Source organism: Argentina anserina, chromosome 5 (assembly GCF_933775445.1).
Source record: "Argentina anserina chromosome 5, drPotAnse1.1, whole genome shotgun sequence".
Classification (NCBI taxonomy): domain Eukaryota; kingdom Viridiplantae; phylum Streptophyta; class Magnoliopsida; order Rosales; family Rosaceae; genus Argentina; species Argentina anserina.
In genome coordinates this window covers 15,511,537-15,532,239 of record NC_065876.1, presented here as the reverse complement: position 1 = coordinate 15,532,239, position 20,703 = coordinate 15,511,537, and the positions used below count along the sequence as shown (strand labels likewise).

The 20,703-nt window shown below is 38.4% G+C and overlaps 2 protein-coding genes and 1 long non-coding RNA gene across 4 annotated transcripts; 1 reads left to right on the top strand and 2 right to left on the bottom strand.

The window, feature by feature from the left end:
- Positions 1-273: 273 nt before the first annotated feature.
- On the bottom strand, positions 274-3,330 carry LOC126794922 (uncharacterized protein At5g43822). Its single transcript, XM_050521720.1, has 6 exons — positions 3,199-3,330; positions 2,982-3,103; positions 2,711-2,890; positions 1,509-1,565; positions 1,039-1,103; positions 274-696 (listed from the first exon to the last, which is right to left on the bottom strand). The coding sequence occupies exons 1-6, from the start codon at positions 3,328-3,330 to the stop codon at positions 653-655; spliced, it is 600 nt and encodes a 199-aa protein (XP_050377677.1). The 3' UTR covers positions 274-652.
- A 1,411-nt stretch (positions 3,331-4,741) lies between these two features.
- Positions 4,742-11,980, top strand: LOC126794258 (uncharacterized). Its single transcript, XR_007672130.1, has 3 exons — positions 4,742-4,780; positions 11,510-11,664; positions 11,769-11,980. It is a non-coding gene; the product is annotated as an uncharacterized LOC126794258 (long non-coding RNA).
- Positions 11,981-12,336: 356 nt separating this feature from the next.
- LOC126796251 (actin cytoskeleton-regulatory complex protein PAN1) lies at positions 12,337-20,500 on the bottom strand. 2 transcript variants are annotated; one of them, XM_050523031.1, is made up of 13 exons: positions 20,235-20,500; positions 17,783-18,830; positions 16,964-17,182; positions 16,642-16,868; positions 15,670-15,744; positions 14,883-14,954; positions 14,706-14,804; positions 14,311-14,382; positions 14,117-14,231; positions 13,743-13,811; positions 13,320-13,614; positions 13,162-13,246; positions 12,337-13,070 (listed from the first exon to the last, which is right to left on the bottom strand). In XM_050523031.1, the coding sequence occupies exons 1-13, from the start codon at positions 20,370-20,372 to the stop codon at positions 12,564-12,566; spliced, it is 3,021 nt and encodes a 1,006-aa protein (XP_050378988.1). In that variant the 5' UTR covers positions 20,373-20,500; the 3' UTR covers positions 12,337-12,563. The 2 variants fall into 2 exon arrangements, with proteins under 2 accessions (XP_050378988.1, XP_050378989.1); XM_050523032.1 differs by having other exon boundaries at positions 13,162-13,243.
- Between the last annotated feature and the right edge of the window lie 203 nt (positions 20,501-20,703).

The window sequence follows — 20,703 nt, the reverse complement described above, 5'->3', positions numbered from 1 at the left end:
AAAGAGAGAGAGAGAATAGTCTTTCTTTCTCTTTCTCTCTCTAAAAAAAACAGTGAATGTGAAGGAAGCACAGCTCTCTCAGTTTCACCAGCCGCCGACCCCACTTACCCCCGCCCCGTGCCAACAAGTTTTTTTAACTACGCGGTTAAAAACACCAACTTCAAAACGACGTCGTTTTCTTCTTCTCATTCTCAAATCTCAACACTCGAGTAAAACCGTGTACTTTGGACGGCAGGACCAGAATGTCAAATCAAACAGCTCTGGAGGTTTTGGAATCGAGTATAATTTCATTGAATGGAAACCTCTATTTGTCAAAGTGATTTGGACTCTGATGAAGAATGGAAGAGTATCAACACTCCCTACTCACCAGAGTGAAAACAAACCACATCAAAATCCCCTTCTCCAGCAATATGCATTGACACTAAATCTAACAGGTACATTTGATTTTTCATGATTTCTCATCTTCGTCATGAGCGGGTTTCCAGAAATGAAAGTCGATAGCACCTTTCGAAGTCTCAGTAGCACAACTGCCAGAACGGAAGGACCCGAGAAGAACTTTCTTCACCGTTCTTTGAAACCTAGACGTTCCTGCTTTCAAAATGGTTCTCATTTTCTGAGCAGGGAAAATTCGTAGTTCATTTCACAAAAAGGATCAACAAATTTCTTCAGCGAATATGATATCAAAGATGAACTGAACTGCACGGAGAAAATGAAAGGCTAATCAGTCGGAGCATTAGTTCAGTATTTAATAAATGCTATACTAGCTCAGCAATTACCATAAAAAAAATTTAATCACATTGCCTTTACGGCTAGTTGATACACCAAATGTTATTTGACATCTCACCTAGATAAGTTGGCACCAAATATGAAATGAACAAGATAATGGTTTCTCTTATGATGACATATCCAATATTTCCAAACAAAAAGAAGAACTTCTCATGGACAAGCATAACAGAACATTTACATAATTAAATTGGCTCAACTGAGTATATAATATAGCCCGAAAAAGTTTATGTAACCGTAAACAGTTTTTCTTACCTTCCTCCTTGGGGATGTTGGGCTGATCAATCAAGATTTTCTGGAGGGAACCCAGATCACTGGCGCTGGAAAAGTGATTGTCCAGGATAAGTATACAAACGGTATGATATAGGAAACATTAATTGGATAAACGTCAAAACCAAAAAAAAAAAAGGAAGGGCAAAAAAGAGAGAAAATATGACGTAGTCATACTAAAGATGGCATACTCATCTCAGATTGCCCCTGAAAGTCTGATAAGGAGAATCAAGGAAGGGAGATGAAAACAAATGGTTGGGGGGAGGGGGCCTCTATATTGATAGTTTTCTGTATTGGTCGTGTTAACATGTTGTATAGTAAGCTATATGAAGAATATATTCCTAATAATGATCTGATGTACCAGATAATACTCTTATTTTTTAGAGGATCAATGCCCTCAACGAAATCATAAGGTAAACACTAAACAGCAATTCTTATAGATGAGGACCTCACACCTGGGTTTCAAAGTAAGTTCTGATAGTGCTGAAACCAATGATGACTTTAAAAGGTACCTGATAAAAAAGGGGAAAAAAGAGTGATTCAACGACCAACAATTTAACAGGAAGAGATAAAAAAATTAGTTAATTAGAGTTTGTGCATGTGAGGGCATAAAGAGTGCTTATATGGAAAAAAAAACAGAAAATATATTGTTACTTGGGTTAAAGGGGTACTCATTATCACCCCAGTCGGAGAGAGCATATATGACATTGGCAATGATAGTCAAGTTTTTTCCAGCCCCCTCATCATTTTTAAAACTTTTTCTTGGTATATGGAAGGGTCTTTACGATTCCTTATATATTGATACGTCAGAAGATCAATAAGGCTACACCATAGAAATAAGTTTACCTACATAGGAAAGTGAGGAATAAGAGAGTCCCAAGTTACAGTCTCACTGAGTCACTGCCTTGCTATTCTTTCTTATACAATTCTGAGTGATTATGGCTCACGTGTTCCATGCACCACACACATAAATATGGAGATGAAGCATGTCTTTGCTTCAGTCTTCTAAAAGGATTTAGATCCTCAGTACCTTAATCTTATGTATACCAGATATCACATAGTTCTTGATCAACAGTAATGGGATACCAAAACACCAACCACCTTCACAGCTTCTTCAATGAAATCTCATCTTAGTCAATCAATCTACCTCAATCTAACATATATCAGATCCTACACAGTTCTTGATCAAGAGTAAAGAGATACCAAAACACCAACCACCTTGACAGCTTCTTCAATGAAATCCCATCTTAATTAATCAATCACTCGCTTTTAATAAGTCCAACTTTTGAAGCATACTCTCCATCCATCTTTTCCTATATTATGAGCATTGAAAATGCTGTCACAAATTTATACTAGACTGACCTAGTTAGAGCTCAGAAGGAACTAATGAGAGGTGTCCACCTCCAAGCTGTAACAATAATAATCTTTGATACCATAGCTTGTACCCTCATCTGAAACACAGTATCACCACAAGACCTTTCGTGGCATTAGGATGTAACGTAACCAAACTGATTCTTGCAAAAGCCATTTAAATTATAGATGGGTAACCCAACCCGGTTGTTTCTTAAAGCGTAAACTTCCCCAGCCTCACTAAAGTTTATTCTCTAGTAAACTAGCAATGCAGAAATAAATAAAAAACATAAAAAAGCTGACATACTCAGAGCAATGCATGTCCTGAATAAGCATGAGCCCATCTAGGCAATCTGCTAGACTCGGCTTCACACCAACTCGCTGCTGCAGTTGTTTGACACTGAGCTGACTAGAACCACCTCTAATCATCTGCCTAGCGTCACGATGAATCCTCCCAAGAGACAACACAATACCATGAAACTGTTCCCTGATATTCATAAACACAAACTTCACCTAGGATCCTTAAATTCAGCAGAAACTAAACAACAAAACCAAACGTCAAGGAAACAAGTAATTACACGGTATTGTTCATAGAAAGCAGGAGCTTTTGCAAGGACTCCATCTGCTTGAGCAGGACGGCCTCTTGAATGTGGGCAACTCCACGCAAGCCGCCACCGTAGTTGTGTGAGTCTTGAAGCACCTGATCAAATCCCAACCTCAATAATCAATCCCAAAGTTAAAAAGAGAGACTGAAACTTGCAAACAAAAGAGAAGAAGAGATGGAGAGAGAGGTACCTGGAGCCTGAGGATGATGGAGGAGACGCTCCGGAACTGTGAAATGAGGAGGGATTGAAGGTGGGCCCAGGTGTCCATCTCGTCCTTCACCTTCCGGAACCTCTGTTGGTACTTCTTCACCATCGCCTCCATAGGGTGAGAGAGTAAACCAAACGAAAGTCGGGTTTTGTTTTATCGTATAACCAAACGTCGTCGTTTTCTTAAGACTTTTGGTTTCTCCGGCTCGGTTCGGATTGGGTATTGCCCGGACTAAAACCGAACAACGGTTCGGCTCGTTTTTTTGTTTTGTTTTTTTTTTTCCGGTTTTGAAAGTCCACCCATGTATGTAACACACAACATCAGTTAACACAACAAAGCCATTGTGTCACAAGTAGAACTGAGAAAAAACTGAATTTTAATTCAAATTCAGTCTGAATCCATAGTTTTATATCGGGTCGTAGACACAAGAAATTTAATGAAATAAATCATCTTTATTAAATAATTAAATCGACTAATAACCCGACAAAATTGCACACGAGGCCCAAAAGTCAACAAAGTTGGTCCGGATCCGAATAAAACTCGTATCAGCACATAAATGGATGATCGTAATCAAAGCTACGTGATTCTGATTTAAATTAGAAATTGAATGTTATTGACGATCGAAATAGTAATCGAACATTTGATTAAATTAATAAATTCCTTTACGGTTATAATTAAATCAATTATTTGAATCTGTTTAATTTAGTTCTTCTCATAACTAATTTTAAATTAATCAGAAAATACATATTGATTTAATTATACAATTAAAGAAATTTATTATTTTAGTGTCATTAAAATATTACATAAAATAGAAGCTTTAACACTATAAATACCCCGTCCGACATAAAGATAGGGGGGATTTTTTATATTGGAGAAGAAGAGAGAAAAATCACTTGAGCAAGATCACTCTCGAGAAATCTCAAAGTCTCCCAAGTCCACGAAGAATCATCAAGCCACCAAATCGCTCGTTTTTTATCACATTCAAATTCAAACTCAAGTCCACGAAGAATCATCAAGCCACTAAATCGATCGTTTTTCATCAAATCAAAATCCAAATCAAACTCAAATTTTCAAGATCAAGTGCACGTCACTCTTGAGCCAAGTTACATGCGGAGATAGAATCAGAGGAGTTCACAAAGATTGTAACCTCGCGCTTGATTATCAATAAATTATATTTTATTTATACACGTGTTTGCACTCTTATTTGTTTTCAGATTCTCGTTCTACGTGAGTTTAGATCGAAAATATGATTTATCACTCCAAATCGGTCAGGGAAACCACATTTACGCGAAAGGAGTGTGAGGGTAAATTGGGGAAACTACTCTCACTCACTCACTCAGTAAGGAGTGTCGCACTTCAAATTTTATTTTATTTTTTGAAACTAGAGATATTTAAGCCGTTAATTTTGTTAAGCCGTCTTTAAAGGAAGAGTGTGGGTTCCTCTCTCTCATTTCAATTTTGAAATTCAAGTCTGCTTCTCTCTCTCTCTCTCTCTCTGCTTTCTACAACGGTCTGGTTATTCTTTGAGAGAGAGAGAGAGAGAGAGAGATGGCGTCCGCTTGAGGTAAACGTTGCTCTCTCACTCTCGATTCGTCTTTATCGCTTCAACAAGAACCTGTAATGAATTCCATCGTGATTCCTTTCAATTTCCAATTTTTGGGGTTGGGTAACTGTGTTGCTTGCTTAACTCAATTCGATATGGTGATTCTGGCGGTGTAATTGGACCCTATTATACTCACCTATAACGAATTCCATCGTGATTCCCTTCGATTTCAATTTCTAGGGTTCTTTTGCTTAATTCAATTTCATATCGTCATTCTGTCGGTTTAATTGGTCTCTGTTATAGTCTCATCAATTTGATGCAGTTGAGTCTATTGTTTGTGATATACTTATGAATTCTGTCATCCATTTGTCTCTGCTTAAATGTCCAATGATGCAAAGCTATTAAGAAACGAAATTGAGCACAGATTTGTGAGTGGTTTTGTTTTGAATTTATGTTGCCGTGTAAGAAAATTAAATGGTGAATTGAAAATGGATGACAAAATTCAGAATTACTATTACAGTTGGTAATTGATGCCTTATAATTAAGGGTATGTCTGACATGTGAAATTAGAGCAATGAGCTGGAAAACACCAGTTGGAATTGCTCCTTCGGAATGTAAAAATGTTATCAGAGCAGTGAGCTCGAAAACACTAGTTTGCATTGCTTCTTCTGAAACGTTGCCTCTGAGAATTTATTATCTGAGCAGTGAACTCAAAAACACTACTCGGAATTGCTCTTGAGACTTGTTGCCTCGATTGCTCCTTGAAATTTGTTGCCTCTGAAAATCCATTATTAGAGCAGTGAGCTCAGAAACACTACTTGGAATTGCTCTTTAAATTTGTTGCCTCGATTACTCCTTGAAATTTGTTGCCTATGAAAATTTATTATTAGAGCAGTTAGCTAGTGTTTCTGACTCGGAATCGCTCTTGAAACTTATTGCCTCGATTGCTCCTTGAAATTTGTTGCCTATGAAAATTCTTTATTAGAGCACTGAGCTCAAAAACACTACTCGGAATTGCTCCAGAAACTTGTTGCCTCGATTGTTCATGGAAATTTGTTGCCTATGAAAATCATTGTTAGAGCTGTGGTGTTTCTGAGCTTACTCGGTATTGCTTTGGAAATTTGTTGCCTCGGTTGCTCCTTGAAACTTGTTGCCTATGAAAATTCGTTATTAGAGCGCTGGGCTCAGAAACACTATTCGGAATTGCTCTAGAAACTTGTTGCCTTGAGTGCTCCTGGAAATTTGTTGCTTATGAAAATGTATTGTTAGAGAGTAGTGTTGTTTCTGAGCTTACTTGGTATTGATCTAGAAACTTGTTGCCTCGATTGCTCCTTGAAACTTGTTGCATTGTATGCTCCTTGAAGTTTGTTCCCTCTGAAAATTCATTATTTGAGTACTGAACTCAGAAACACTACACGGAATTGCTCTTTAAACATGTCACCTCGATTGCTTCTTCAAATTTGTTGCCTATGAAAATTTATAATTAGACCAGTGAGCTAGCTAGTGTTTCTAACTTGGAATAGCTCTCGAAACTTGTTGCCTCGATTGGTCCTTGAAGTTTGTTGCCTCTGAAAATTCATTATTAGAGCAGTGAGCTCAGAAACATTACTCGTTATTGCTCTTTAAAGTTGTTGCCTCGATTGCTCCTTGAAATTTGTTGCCTATGAAAATTCATTATTAGAGCAGTGAGCTCAGAAACATTACTCGTTATTGCTCTTTAAAGTTGTTGCCTCGATTGCTCCTTGAAATTTGTTGCCTATGAAAATTCATTATTAGAGCAGTGAGCTAGTGTTTCTGACTCAGCATTGCTCTTGAAACTTGTTGCCTCGATTGGTCCTTGAAGTTTGTTGCCTCTGAAAATTCATTATTAGAGCAGTGAGCTCAGAAACATTACTCGTTATTGCTCTTTAAAGTTGTTGCCTCGATTGCTCCTTGGAATTTGTTGCTTATGAAAATTCATATTAGAGCAGTGAGCTAGTGTTTCTGACTCGAGATTGCTCTTGAAACTTGTTGCCTCGATTGGTCCTTGAAGTTTGTTGCCTCTGAAAATTCATTATTAGAGCAGTGAGCTCAGAAACATTACTCGTTATTGCTCTTTAAAGTTGTTGCCTCGATTGCTCCTTGAAATTTGTTGCCTATGAAAATTCATTATTAGAGCAGTGAGCTAGTGTTTCTGACTCAGCATTGCTCTTGAAACTTGTTGCCTCGATTGGTCCTTGAAGTTTGTTGCCTCTGAAAATTCATTATTAGAGCAGTGAGCTCAGAAACATTACACGTTATTGCTCTTTAAAGTTGTTGCCTCGATTGCTCCTTGAAATTTGTTGCCTATGAAAATTCATTATTAGAGCAGTGAGCTAGTGTTTCTGACTCAGCATTGCTCTTGAAACTTGTTGCCTCGATCTTGAAACTTGTTGCCTCGATTGGTCCTTGAAGTTGTTGCCTCTGAAAATTCATTATTAGAGCAGTGAGCTCAGAAACATTACTCGTTATTGCTCTTTAAAGTTGTTGCCTCGATTGCTCCTTGAAATTTGTTGCCTATGAAAATTCATTATTAGAGCAGTGAGCTAGTGTTTCTGACTCAGTATTGCTCTTGAAACTTGTTGCCTCGATTGGTTCTTGAAGTTTGTTGCCTCTGAAAATTCATTATTAGATCAGTGAGCTCAGAAACATTACTCGTTATTGCTCTTTAAAGTTGTTGCCTCGATTGCTCCTTGAAATTTGTTGCCTATGAAAATTCATTATTAGAGCAGTGAGCTAGTGTTTCTGACTCAGCATTGCTCTTGAAACTTGTTGCCTCGATTGGTCCTTGAAGTTTGTTGCCTCTGAAAATTCATTATTAGAGCAGTGAGCTCAGAAACATTACTCGTTATTGCTCTTTAAAGTTGTTGCCTCGATTGCTCCTTGAAATTTGTTGCCTATGAAAATTCATTATTAGAGGAGTGAGCTAGTGTTTCTGACTCAGCATTGCTCTTGAAACTTGTTGCCTCGATTGGTCCTTGAAGTTTGTTGCCTCTGAAAATTCATTATTAGAGCAGTGAGCTCAGAAACATTACTCGTTATTGCTCTTTAAAGTTGTTGCCTCGATTGCTCCTTGAAATTTGTTGCCTATGAAAATTCATTATTAGAGCAGTGAGGTAGTGTTTCTGACTCAGCATTGCTCTTGAAACTTGTTGCCTCGATTGGTCCTTGAAGTTTGCTGCCTCTGAAATTTAATTATTAGAGCAGTGAGCTCGTAAACATTACTCGGAATGTTCCATGTGACTGGTTGCCTCTGAGAATTTTTTATTTGACAGTGGGCTCAGAAACTCTATTCGGTATTTGCTCCTCTAAACCGGTTGCCTTTGATAATTTAATTAATCTTCAAACTATTGCTATCCTGGGAGAGTTGGAATGTCATGATTAAGTGATGTTTGCCCAACTTGAGGTTCCAACAAAGAAGTCATTGAGGCATATTGTTGGGAATAGCTACAAGATTGTTGCCTTATAAGGTCGTGTTCTGCTAGTTTGAAACTGTATTAGGTATATAAACTATTCAGACCAGTCCATACTACGGAGTTTGTTGCCTTGTCGCTTTATGTTCAATAAAATATAAAGATGTATCTTGGGTTTGTTATGTTTGTTGTTGTTAGCTGCTACCTGACCTTATTTAAGTTTTAATAATGCCACACATACTTCATCCTATTATACAAGCTAATGTCAAATACATGATATGATTGTGAGGTCTTGTTCAAAGTTTTTGCCAGACGTATAGCTGCTGGTGCTGGTACTTTTAGTTTTTTAATGACAAGGAATGTTTACATGTCAGTTTCTTGGTATCATGTGCACTGGATGATCGTCATCTATTAGAGCCTTTCAAAGTAACTAGACCTGCTTCTGCATGGCTAAATTGTCCCTAATATGCAAGTATGCAACTGATTCCGCTGCATTTGCTACTTACACCTTGTGCTATTTTGGCTTCATCAGATACTGTGTTCTTTTAAAGCTGAATTGTTGTTTTCAGACAGTTTTATGAGATACTTATTTCTGGTGGACAATTGTTATCTCAAAATTTTGGTTTTCAAGAGATAATTCTGTTTCCTTCAGAGTTTATTTATCAAGTTGATATCATGCGATGATATTAGCTTTATCTTGTCCTTATAATGGGGTAATTTACCAGAATGTGGGTGTTCTCATCAGTTTATTGAGGTATAATATATATAGATTAGATCACCTCAGTTTTCTGTATAGTTATGACTTCTGAGTTTATTCTATCAATTGTTCATTGGTGAAAAAGTATGAAATAGTTTGATTCTATTTCTTGAAAACAGAAGTTGCCTTTCTCTATGTGTTTTTCTTTCATGAGACCCGTTTTGAGGTAAATTAAAAAATTCAATGACAAAAATATGTTTGAATGCACTGTGCTGTATTGTCACTCTTGGCCCTGAAATAAGATGTCACAATCAGTTCAAATATATTTGGGATTATGTGTGCGGTATCTTGTCTAGTCTTCACAATGTTCTTGTCTTTCTTTCATGCATGGTTCAAGGTAAGTTCTGCTCTTAGAACATGAACTTATGATATTGCTAGGTTCTCTGTTGCCCTCTGTTTGTTAGAATTAATATCGCTACCTATCATCTTGGCTATATAGTTTTCAGTTGCTTATGAAGTATGTTTCCCTTTCCAGTCCAATTTTCTTTTCGGGATTAAAAAGTAGGCGTAGATGTAGATCGGAGACTTTTTGGTTTGTTTTGAAGTATTAGTGGAATATGTACTTAAGTTCCAAGTTAGCACTGTTTTACTGTCCAAGCCACTTCCAAATGCAATATCGCAAATTTGGTTTTGTGTCTTGTCCGGAAGCATCCCAACAGAGGTGATACATCACTGTAATGTATGTGTTCTGCACGTCTGCATGAAATCTATCAAATTTCAAAGCTATTGCATGCCTTGGTGGTTTGATGCTACGTAGTGTTTCCGTATGATAATGTAGTATCTTGTTATTTCAGAAATTGCACATGAATATGCATATATGAGGGTGAGGATTGTATTAGTAGCAAATAGGGTAATAGGTTGGTTGCTCACAAGGTCAGTGGCCTCACCTCTAGTAAATAATGTGTTGCTGGTCAGGCCTATTTCTGATGATGAATACTGTAATTAGACATGCATGATACTACAATTGAAACATTGGTGCTCCCTCTTTTGTTGAGGTTAAGAGGCTATTTTTCATCATATTCCTTCTGTCTGCGGCAATCAAGCAGAAATTGCCGAGGGATTTCATTTGCTGCTGCTATCTTATTTCTGAATATGTTGAGTACTGACCCGAGACGGAGCTGACAATAGTTCCCATATGAATAAGGGTATCTGACAGGAGAAATTGTCATCAGAGCATTGAGCTTGAAAATACTAGTGGGGTTTACTCTTATAAAGGTTGCCTCTGAGAAATTATTAGTAGAGTGCTCGGATAGACTAGTCAGGAACTCAGGATTGCTCTTTCAAAATGGTTGCCTTTGAAAATTCTGATATATCAATCTTCAAAGATGTTATCATCCTTGGAAAGTTGGAATGACAAAACCCAAGTGATTTTGACCAACTTGAGGTTCCAGCAAAGAACTTATTGAGGCGTAAGTGTTGGGGATATCTTTGAGAGATTGTGGCCTTGTATGTCCCTGTTAATAAGATTCCCTAAGTTGGAAAGGTGCAAATATTTATATTCTACGGATAAGGTTTGATGGTCGGAGATTTTTCATCTTCTCCCTATTCCTGTACTTTTGTTCACTTTCATGATACAAAAATTTTAAGTCGCTGCCCGTTGGTATCTCTTGGTCAAATTGAAGCAATGATGCCAATAGGCTGTGGAAGGGGTCTTCTTTCTCTGCTATTTATGCATTATGTGGTAGACTGGATAATCCAATGATGCTTTGGTAGATTTGTGTGGGATTGGTAGTCAGGTTTGTTAATTTGTGTGGGATTGGTAGTTTTATCTTTGAAGTTATAAGAACGCAGATGGATAGTGGACTCCACTAGTTTATCAGACAGAGTGATCATTTGTCACACGGAAATAATTGTTTCTCTGCTATTTATGCATTATGTGGTAGACTGGATAATCCAATGATGCTTTGGTAGATATTGCTTTTATGTAGTCAGTTTTGTTGATTTGTGTGGGATTGGTAGTTTTATCTTTGAAGTTATAAGAATGCAGATGGATAGTGGACTCCACTAGTTTATCAGACAGAGTGATCATATGTCACACGGAAATAATTGTATTTTCTGGTACAGGGCACAACCAGATAGAACATCACCTGATCAAACCTTACAAAATCCATTCTAAGCTTGCATCTGCACCTTACGGCTAGGAATATTTTTTTACACTGTTATTGATATATATGTGCCGCTAACTGTCGAGCTCCCAATGAGTGCATGTGATGATCTTTATACTCACTATTGAATCAGTTTCCAACCCATAAAAAGTTCCTATAGAGATGTTGCATTTGATGTTGCTGTTGATACTAATGCTTTGGAATGTGGTCTTTGGGTACATGGTTGGATGTTAACCTATTACATGGCTGCCTCAATATTGATCCAGTTTTCGCTGTTCCTCATAGTTATGATTTGTTAAAGCAGATCCTATTTGCCCAGGGTTCAGAATCTATATTTAGAGTGCCCTGATGTAAAATGATTATGGAAAATGCCTTTTCTATCCTGTTTTTTTTTAGTTGCCAATGGCTTTGCTATGCACTGGACGTTGTGGTTTTATGCTCACATGCATTGTTTCAGTTATGTGGATCCAGTACGCAGTTTGCTACTTTATTTATATTAGCTGGTGTATCTGGATATGGAGAAACAAGCACATTTTAATAACCAAAGTTCAATCATCTGAGGGTGCCTTTTTGATCATATGGAATACCGTGAGGAACTGGAGTAGAGTCCAGGTAAGTATAGTCTTGATAATAAAGATTATTGTCCTAACAAGTTCATCTGGAGTAAACCGCATCATGGTGTCTGCAATTGAGGAACAAGAAATGGTATATTTCAGGGAAGATTGGTGGTGCTGGCGGTATTATGAGAAATTTTACTGGTAATTGGACCAAAGGCTTCTAATTTAATCCCGGCAACGGAGACATTTTGAATGCAGAAGCTTGAGGATTGTTTTATGGCCTGAAATTTGTTGTTGATTGTAAAATAAACAGTGGAGATTGAAGCTGGTTCCTCCATTCTGGTAAAGCTGATGCAGGACTACAATCTTGAATTTTTTATCATCATCCTCTGGGAAAATACCAGTTTATTACTTTGAAGTAGGAAATCCAAACATTTAGCTGGAGTCTTTGGCCAAAATAGCATTCATCGCGAGTATGATTTGATGGTTTTTCACATCCACCACTTTTTAGTAGCTGGACTGGAGATTCGACCAGAAAGAGTGAAATTCAAATCCTGGCTGAATACTTAGATTTTAATGAATTTTATTGACCCACCTCAAAAATTACTTCGAAAAATAAGGAAAGGACCGATTGAAGTAATCTGGGGTTATAATTTGCATTAGGTAACAGGAAAAGATTGACATCGCATGACACGTTTAACTTTACGGCATAATCTACAAAAAAAAACAGAACAAAAATCAACTTTACTCATTTCATCTCCGTATGTTATTATACATCGTCATCAATCCAATACAATAAAAGGGCATACAAACAACACAAATATGTCCAGATATATTTGTCTCTAAGCTATACAACAGACACAAAAATTGGCTAATGCACAACCCTCGAACAAAACGGGGAAAGAGGAGAAAAATGGGGTTTTTGTGAGGTACAATAATATAGTGGATTGCCCATTAGAAAGCATTCCAATCATCAGAACCCTTCTTAGGATTTTGACTATCTGATGAGACTTTAAACGGGCCAGAAGAGCCAAACGGATCTGTGTCGTCGAAAGAGTATGTACTCTGGCCAAAATCTTTGGTGCTGTTTATGGAGTCAAACCTTGTGAGGCCATGACTTTGGCCAAAGTCTCTGCTGCTGCTTATGGAATCAAACCTTGAGTGGCCAAAATCTCTAGTGCTATTCATGGAATCGAACCTTGAGAACCTCTCAGGTTGAGAAGAAAAACCACTGTCTTGCCTGCTGCTAAATGAATCAAACCTTGAGAAATTGTCAAAGTACTGATCCCCGGCCTCACTGTATCTTGGGGAGTTGGCAAACCTTGAGGCTGGTGTGCTAGGAACAGACTCCTCAAAGAAAATGCTCTTTTTCTGATCTGCATTCGGGAATCCAGTTCTTACTGGGTTGACACCAAAGTCATCAGATCCAAAGAAATCTCGGTGCTTCTCAGAATCAGCATCCTGCAGGTTGACATAAAATAAGGGAAAAACATCAAAGTATCAGCTGTTGTCTTCTAATCACTAGCTAAAGTACTTCAGATTTTAGTCTCACCTTGCCCTTGTCAGCATTGAAACCCCATACAGAGTCAACATCATCATTATTGTCAAAGGCACCCCAGGTCGATTCATCAAAACTTCTGTGACCAGAGATACAGTGTTAGCCAGGGGTAGCATAAACATTAGAATGGAGAGGATTATATATACACCTACCCATGTGTTTCTCCATCTGCTTCGGAACTTTTACCATAGTGGATATCTGAGAACTCTCGCGACGGGCTGTCAACAGCAGTCCGTCCACCCAGACTGCCATTGGGACTTCTGACATGTTCATCTTCGCTGTGGGTGAAAACAGATTCACTTTCATGTGCATGATCACCATTGCTGACCCCATTAGCAACAGCTGATGAATCAGGAGTTAAACTACGATCTGGGGAAACATGTCCTCTCTCGACAGATCCAGAGTCTGGTTTTGTTGAGGAATCAATTTTGAGATCATTGCCAAATCCTGAAAAAAGTTATCGGTACTCCTATCAATGAGGATGAACAAGTATGCAGATTATCGAATTTGAAAACGAAAAAGAACAATCATGAGGAATACGAACAAGAAAATCAGCTAGAAAAATCAGGACAAACCTTCATCTTCGAACTTGTCCCAATCTTCATCCCAAACAGCTGCTCCATCTTGAATTCCAGGTTGCCAGCCTTAAGAACCATCATATGGAAAATGTGTTTTAGGAAATAGATGCCAAATTGTTAAACAATGCAATAAAGTAATATTCAAGAATAATGAGGTTGTTTATCAGCACACATAATATTCATCCTAATTCTCACATTATCATGTAACGAAGTGTCTTCAAATATCTCTGCCAAAGTTTCATTTAATTCCATGTTCATCTAACAACTCCCTCATTTCTAACTATTACCAATTTATGTTCCTCAAATGTGGGTCCTTGCTCAATTGAAACATCACTGAAAAAAGTCTGAAAAAGATATGAGGACTTGCGTACCAGTCGGAAGCTCAATTATTGCAGCCGACTTCATCTCTAGCCCATGTTTCTTGCAACGTTCAGTAAGAGCCTTTATTAGCTCCTCAAGGTCATATTGTATACGATCAGCACGGACCTAGCAGCAGTAATCCATCAGCAGGGAACAAATTAACATATAGTATTATGCCCATATAGCTAATAGCAGATAATTATACCTGAAGGATACCATCTGTGCTACCTCCTTGCTCCATTTTAACAATTGCTTGATGAAATTCAGTCTTCCTCTCCTGAGAAGAATAAATAAAACTCAAAATAATGAAACACTTTCTAACAGTAGGCAATTGAAGAAGATACACGTCTAGGCAATCACCAAAGAAAGCATTGAGAATAATCTGCAGGTATGAGGGAGATTGAACGGGAACACTGATCTAAGGATGTCCTAATGTCTCATACATACCCATAAAGAGATTGTTGAAACGAAAGCTTGGAAAAAAGGAAGATAAAGGAAAGGACAGCAATGTCCATGCGTGAAACAGATGCATGCTTCTGAGCTCACAACATGGAAAATATTGACAGAGTTACTACCCATTTGAAAAAAAAATGCTATTACCTGAACTTCGCGAAATGTGGCCTCCTCAATGGTTAACTTAGATGCTATTTCTGCCACTTGTTTATATTTCTCTTCATATTTCTTAGCCAGTAATTCAGCCTGCAATAGTACTTGTTAGGACAAACTAATCATTTCTTGCTAAACGAGAGCAATGTGATTCTGTGTATTAACAAATACCTCACGCTTATCTGCCAGTGCCCTTTCTGTGATCTCATTTAATCTGTTATCACATCTGCTTTTATACAGCACCTGTAAGCATATGGACAAAAAATAGATGAAGCACAGAAGAGTCAGACCTGACCAGAATTCTACTGCTTAAGAAAAGAAGACAGCATGTGATATTCTGAATGAAACATACAAACATATAGCCAACTTACCAAAGGCAATGAAGTAATGTACTTCACCTCATAACTTAACAGGTCTTAAGACTAACTCAGGCTCTGAGATGATTCAAATTCTACCCATATAGAAAGATTACCAAGAGGTTTGCAACTACCAAAATTGTTTTTTCAGGAACCCTATGCCGACAACCAACATTACAGAACCACTAGACACTTGATAATGATATCTGAGATGTGAACCATGCATTTCAACTACTTAATCTTTTGATACCCAGAAATCCTAAACCCTGCATCACAGACCAAGGCTCAAAACCACCTTCCCGAACACCACAATAGATAGGAGGTGGAAAAATCTAGCAAATAGCTAGGCAGATACTGTGAGGGGTTCAGAACCTCACACATGGAAATAAACAATTTTGCATACCAATAACCTCATGAGCGAGGCCTGATTATGCTTGCGTCTGTCTTTATAGAACAGCACACACACACACACACACACACACACACACACACACATTTCAAATCCTCTGTACATAAACATAATTATTATAATAATAATAATAAACAGCATGCCGCTAATGACGAGAAGGCGAGGAAAATAGGAAAGAATAGAAGCTACTTACAAGTTCCTGCATTTTTGTGCGATAGAACTCAATCTTCTCTCTTGAGTCCAAAATCACTTTCTCAGTCTCTTCGACCTAACAAATCCAGTATTGTATCAATATGAATGATCTTGAAGCAAGTAAGCAAAAGGCCCATATAGGACTCAGGGAAACAACAAATCAGAAAAAGGAATGGGAAAAAAGAATTTGGTGTCAACTTAAATATCTAGATTTGTGTAGAAACCAAGCTCCTGATTCGTAGCCCAAGCACAAGGCTGGGCGAGCTTGATAACACGTATAAATTTAAAGATTAAAGATGAGAAAGGTCATCCTAGTCAATGCACAAGTTACAGTCATAGCCACAAGGCCAATTGAACACCAAGCGCAAGCAAGCTTTGGGCTTAGGGTTCAAATGCCAAGATGGCCATTACAATCCCAAGAATAACACCGCTTCATCTTATTGGCCAATACAATGCCAAGAGCAAGGCATATGGCAAGGCCACAGGAAATACCAGGGGCAGGCATCGACCAATAAGACAAAACGGTGTCAATCTTGAATGACATGATCAAACCTAGATTAATATGTTCAACTATAAAGAAAATCTTAATAAGGATGTTGCACTTCCTCTACACTTGCAACCAAAATATTTTAAATAGTAATTGACATGGAGGATATAGCAGGTGATTCAATCTAATAGATTTTCCTATTATATCCATTTAGTTGGGATACATTACGTCACTTTTTCCAAAGTACTAGACATAATCTTTTGAATCTTGGGATTTGAATTTCTGAGGTACAACTGACTTATTTGGACAAAAAAAAAGGCTTTATCCGGTAAAAAAGCAAAAAGACGAGCAAAGAACTTTGTTCAGTATGATGACATGGCCTAGACTAATTCATTATTATATACAAACCTGACTAGGGATATTAACAAGACAGCATCTCTTAAGGCTGCCGAAACTTAAAAGAACCAAACGGACAAAGGAACTTGCCTTTTTCCCTGCATCATTATGGTCTTGTGGTTTTGAGTTCGCTGGTTCCTGCTTTCCATTGTCAAGCTGGTTTGGAGACAAACCCTCCATTCCTGGCGCTCTCAAATTTTGCTGATTTGGTTGCATTGAACGATCATTCTGAAGAACATTTCCCTGAATTGGTGGCTTCAAACCAGTACCAGGTGGCATCATCTGGGAGCCTTGCATTCCTTGATGTTGTCCAAAGCCTAAATACAAATAAAAGAAATATATCAACCAAACAAACCTAAGGAGTAAACTAAGAAGAGAAAATAAGAATAGAAAAGGAAACCCAGAATATTACCGGGGTGGGGACTCCAGGCTGCATTTCCATAACCTACTTTTGGTTGACCTGTCATCGACAGCAGAGTTTCATCCAACATCACATTGCTTGGAAGTGTCGCTGGAAGAGGCCGACCTTCCCTGTAACGTTCCATCAAATAGAGTGAAAAGCAGAACTCTCTCAAGGAAAGCATGCTGTCATTGTCCTGATCAGATAAGTCCCACACCTGCTTGAGAACCTCTGAGAAAGAACCAAATGGATATTATTCAGTATTTGCATAACCAAAAAAAGTCTTCTGAAAAAATTCTCCAACAGGTAAGAGTACACTGATCCCAACTTATTAAGGGTGTCACAAACATCTTAGACAAAGTTCAAAGTACCAAAAGTAAATAAAAATCCGTAAGGTGTCCAGATGTAATTTTTTAAATAATGGAAAGCTTAGGATAATTTCTAATTAATCACATATAATTAGGCTACCATCTATCCAAAAATAATACATGCATACATGTATAAGCATCATTATCTTCCCGATGGAAGTGAGTGGGAATCTGAACAAAAGTAGCCAAATTGAAGAATAATCTTTCAGAGATGTTTACCCAGAATTCCTATTATGATAATTAGAAGATAGAACATGTAAGAAGCACACAACATCACTCTATAATCCCTTAGTCAACCAAAGAGATATCATTTAAATCAACCCCTTCACGAGATGCACTTGATCAAACAACCAAGAAACTCAGCAAAACTGCCTTGTCATGTTACTAAGTTATCAAAATCACCAATCAAAGAGCATCCAACCTTGTACATTGTCCGCAAAATTCCAAATGTGAAAACCCTTACCTCTTGGTAACCTCCAGCTGAGAAATAGATTTCGTGCCTGCTCTCCAGTAATTTTCCCATCTCTGTCACTGTCTACTTCCATAAAGACTTTTGAGTATTTCTGAACATCAGATGGCTTCATCTTTGGCCAAGCAGGCTGTGAATTTTCTGAAGCAGAGTTTCCAACTCCAACTGAAATTGCAGGTGATGCAAAAGATGTAGAACCCACGGCTGAAACTTGCTGGTTTTGGTTTGAAGGTGCCTGGGGCTGTTGAAACTGGCCAACAGAAGGCTGCTTTGTGAATGCACTCAGTGAATCAAGTGCACTGAGCTTACTAGAAGATTGGGACCCACTTGAAACTGGAACAACGGCTGATGGTGTAGGGGCACTACTAGCAGAATATGTTAACCCAGAAACTCCTGGCTTTGATTGAGTATGAGTTGCAGAAAATACGTCCCCTGGGAATCCCGAATTGGATGCAAACCCATTTCCAGAAGGAACTAATGATTTATTGTCAATAACAGTAGGCAGGGACGAGGTTGAGACTGGGGGTTGTGGTTGTGCAGTAGACAAGGGCATGGAAGGACTAATTCCTCTGGGAACAGAAGGAGGTGCAGCGGTGCTTCCACCAAGCCAATTATTTGAGTTCATTATATTGGAACCCCCTACACCACCTCCAAATCCCTGTTGTGGATGGGAATGGGTACTAGGAGGCATTCCAGGGGGCATGCCTTGAGGAGGTCTCATGGACTGGTTTTGCTGTGGCTGAAAGTTACCTGCATTAGGAGCAGGTCCTCTAAACCCATAACTTTGAGATGTTGGTGGTGTCCCCATACCCATCTGTTGAACAGGCACACCAGGCACGGGTTTTGCTTGAGGTGCAGCTATGGCTGAAAGATTGATTTGTGGAGCAGGAATTTTTGTAACAGCTGGCCCATATAATGCTGCGTTGACAATTTCTGGTGTTAAATCTCTCTTGCTTTGAGCCACAGTCACAAGTCTAAGAGCATTATAGAACTCTGGCCGACCAAGGAAGCCAGTTTTGTTCCGATCCGCATGCATCCATATCTGCAAGTGATAAACAAACAATACTTGATCAGCTATTAGTTCCACGCTAAACTAGAAGTTTAGATTTTGCCAAGCAAGCTAATTATTAAATTGGAATGGAATGAAACTATTCAAAGACTTCATATAAACCAGAGCAGTTCTGAGCAGCATGCTATGTTATTACTCTTAATAAATTATATGTGGAAGAAAAGGAGTTGGAAATAAAGAGAAACAATTCACTTGGAAAATGGCTTTGAAGGTTCTGTTCGAAAAGCGATTCTCTTTGGTATGCTGTCATCAAAAGCAAATATGGGGTGCATCAAAATGGTTGGGTTCTTATATGGTAAGTAGGGGTTGGAGAATAACATCTTTGAAAGCCTAAAACGTCTTCTTTTAACAATTCTTAGTAGGGAAGTGGGAGGGGATCCAGAAAGGAGTCTGGAAAGCAGTTTTATACTCTTTGTTTCCTTGTTTATAGCATCTGCATACTATAAATCCATCAGCAGCTGTTATTTGAATCCTAGCTCTGTTGTATTATCGTGAGATTGAGTGAATGAGATCATCGAGTTATAGAAAAGTTGAGTCGTACCCATCCAAGCAGAATCAGAACGTTTTTCTCCTTGCAAGTCCTACTAAAGAAACTAATGAATGTATTTTCTTCTCTTTTTGGTCCCTCTCAAGCTGGAAGGCTACAGTACAACCTAAGGTAAGTCTGACATAGTGCAATGGAGAAAGCATTAACTTTTGTTTCTCTCTCAAGTCCTAAGTGGTGGCCACCATGTGAAAATAATGCTGAAAGCTTCAACATTTTAATCGAGTCCACTTGATTTCTCCTAGTGAATAAAGTTGTTTAGCAGGTATGGCTCGTTTAGGTGATTCCAGATTCCTGTGAGGCTTTGCTAACTAAAAGACAATAGAGTTATCCGGAGCAAGGGCGTTGTGATAGATGGATGTGCTGTGTTGGACACATTTTGGGGGTTTGCTTGGTTACTCATAAGGAGCAATATCGGAAATCTGTTTAATGCTGTTCTTCTATCCAGAATCCTACTGTAAAGTACTCTACTCGTATTCCTGCTAGTGTCCTTGGTGTGGCATTCCACCGGAGTTCCCTAGCGCCTTGTATTTCAGTTCTTGTCCACAATAACAATATCAAGACAAAAAAAAATGAACCGAGATTGCAGCGAAACATAGATACTGAGTGGCAACAGCATCAAGCCATTAGCCAACTCGTCGCAAATCAGGCATTGATTTCCACTCATCTAGCTCATAAAATGTGTAAGCTTTCTACTCCGCGGATTCAAAATCTAACCAACTCTCCCTACTTACAATCTAGCGAGATAATTCGATATTCAAGCTCTATAATCCACAATAACAGATGCAGAGAAACAAATCAAATTGGAATAGAGAGGCAAGGGGGTGACGAACCTTAGCAAGAACTGGATTGGGCAGATTGGCGCCCTGAAAGAAAGCGACGGCCTCAGCGCCGCTAATCCTGCCGTCTCCGTCCAAATCCGCTCGCCGGAAGTAAGCTTCGAGCTGATCCGTATACGGACCGGCCGCCATTTCTCACCGGAATGGAAACTACAGGCGGCAATGGCGAATCGAATTGTGGCTGCGTGGGATCGAGGGATTGGTGGATCGGGTCAGAGAGAAAGGAATTGGGTTTCTCAGACCAGAAAAGAAAGGCTTCGTCGTTGCAAATCACACACAGTTATATGTAATAATAACTGAAGAAATATATATATGTATATTACGAAACTGCCCCGTAATCCCTTTCAAATGTGCCTATTTTCAATTTTCCATCTACTGTAAAAACTGGTGTTGAAATATTTTTACTTCACTGTGCTTACTTTTCGTAGAACTAATTAAATATAAAAGAATTTTTATTCATACT

Coding starts and splice junctions, on each gene's coding strand:
- LOC126794922 (XM_050521720.1), bottom strand. CDS start 3,330: ATGGAGGCGATGGTGAAGAAGTACCAACAGAGGTTCCGGAAGGTGAAG. Junction 2,891..2,981: donor CTTTCTATGAACAATACCGT/GTAATTACTTGT, acceptor TATGAATATCAG/GGAACAGTTTCATGGTATTG. Junction 697..1,038: donor CAACATCCCCAAGGAGGAAG/GTAAGAAAAACT, acceptor TTCTCCGTGCAG/TTCAGTTCATCTTTGATATC.
- LOC126796251 (XM_050523031.1), bottom strand. CDS start 20,372: ATGGCGGCCGGTCCGTATACGGATCAGCTCGAAGCTTACTTCCGGCGA. Junction 13,615..13,742: donor GGACAAGTTCGAAGATGAAG/GTTTGTCCTGAT, acceptor AACTTTTTTCAG/GATTTGGCAATGATCTCAAA. Junction 13,247..13,319: donor GCAGATGGAGAAACACATGG/GTAGGTGTATAT, acceptor CTCTGGTCACAG/AAGTTTTGATGAATCGACCT.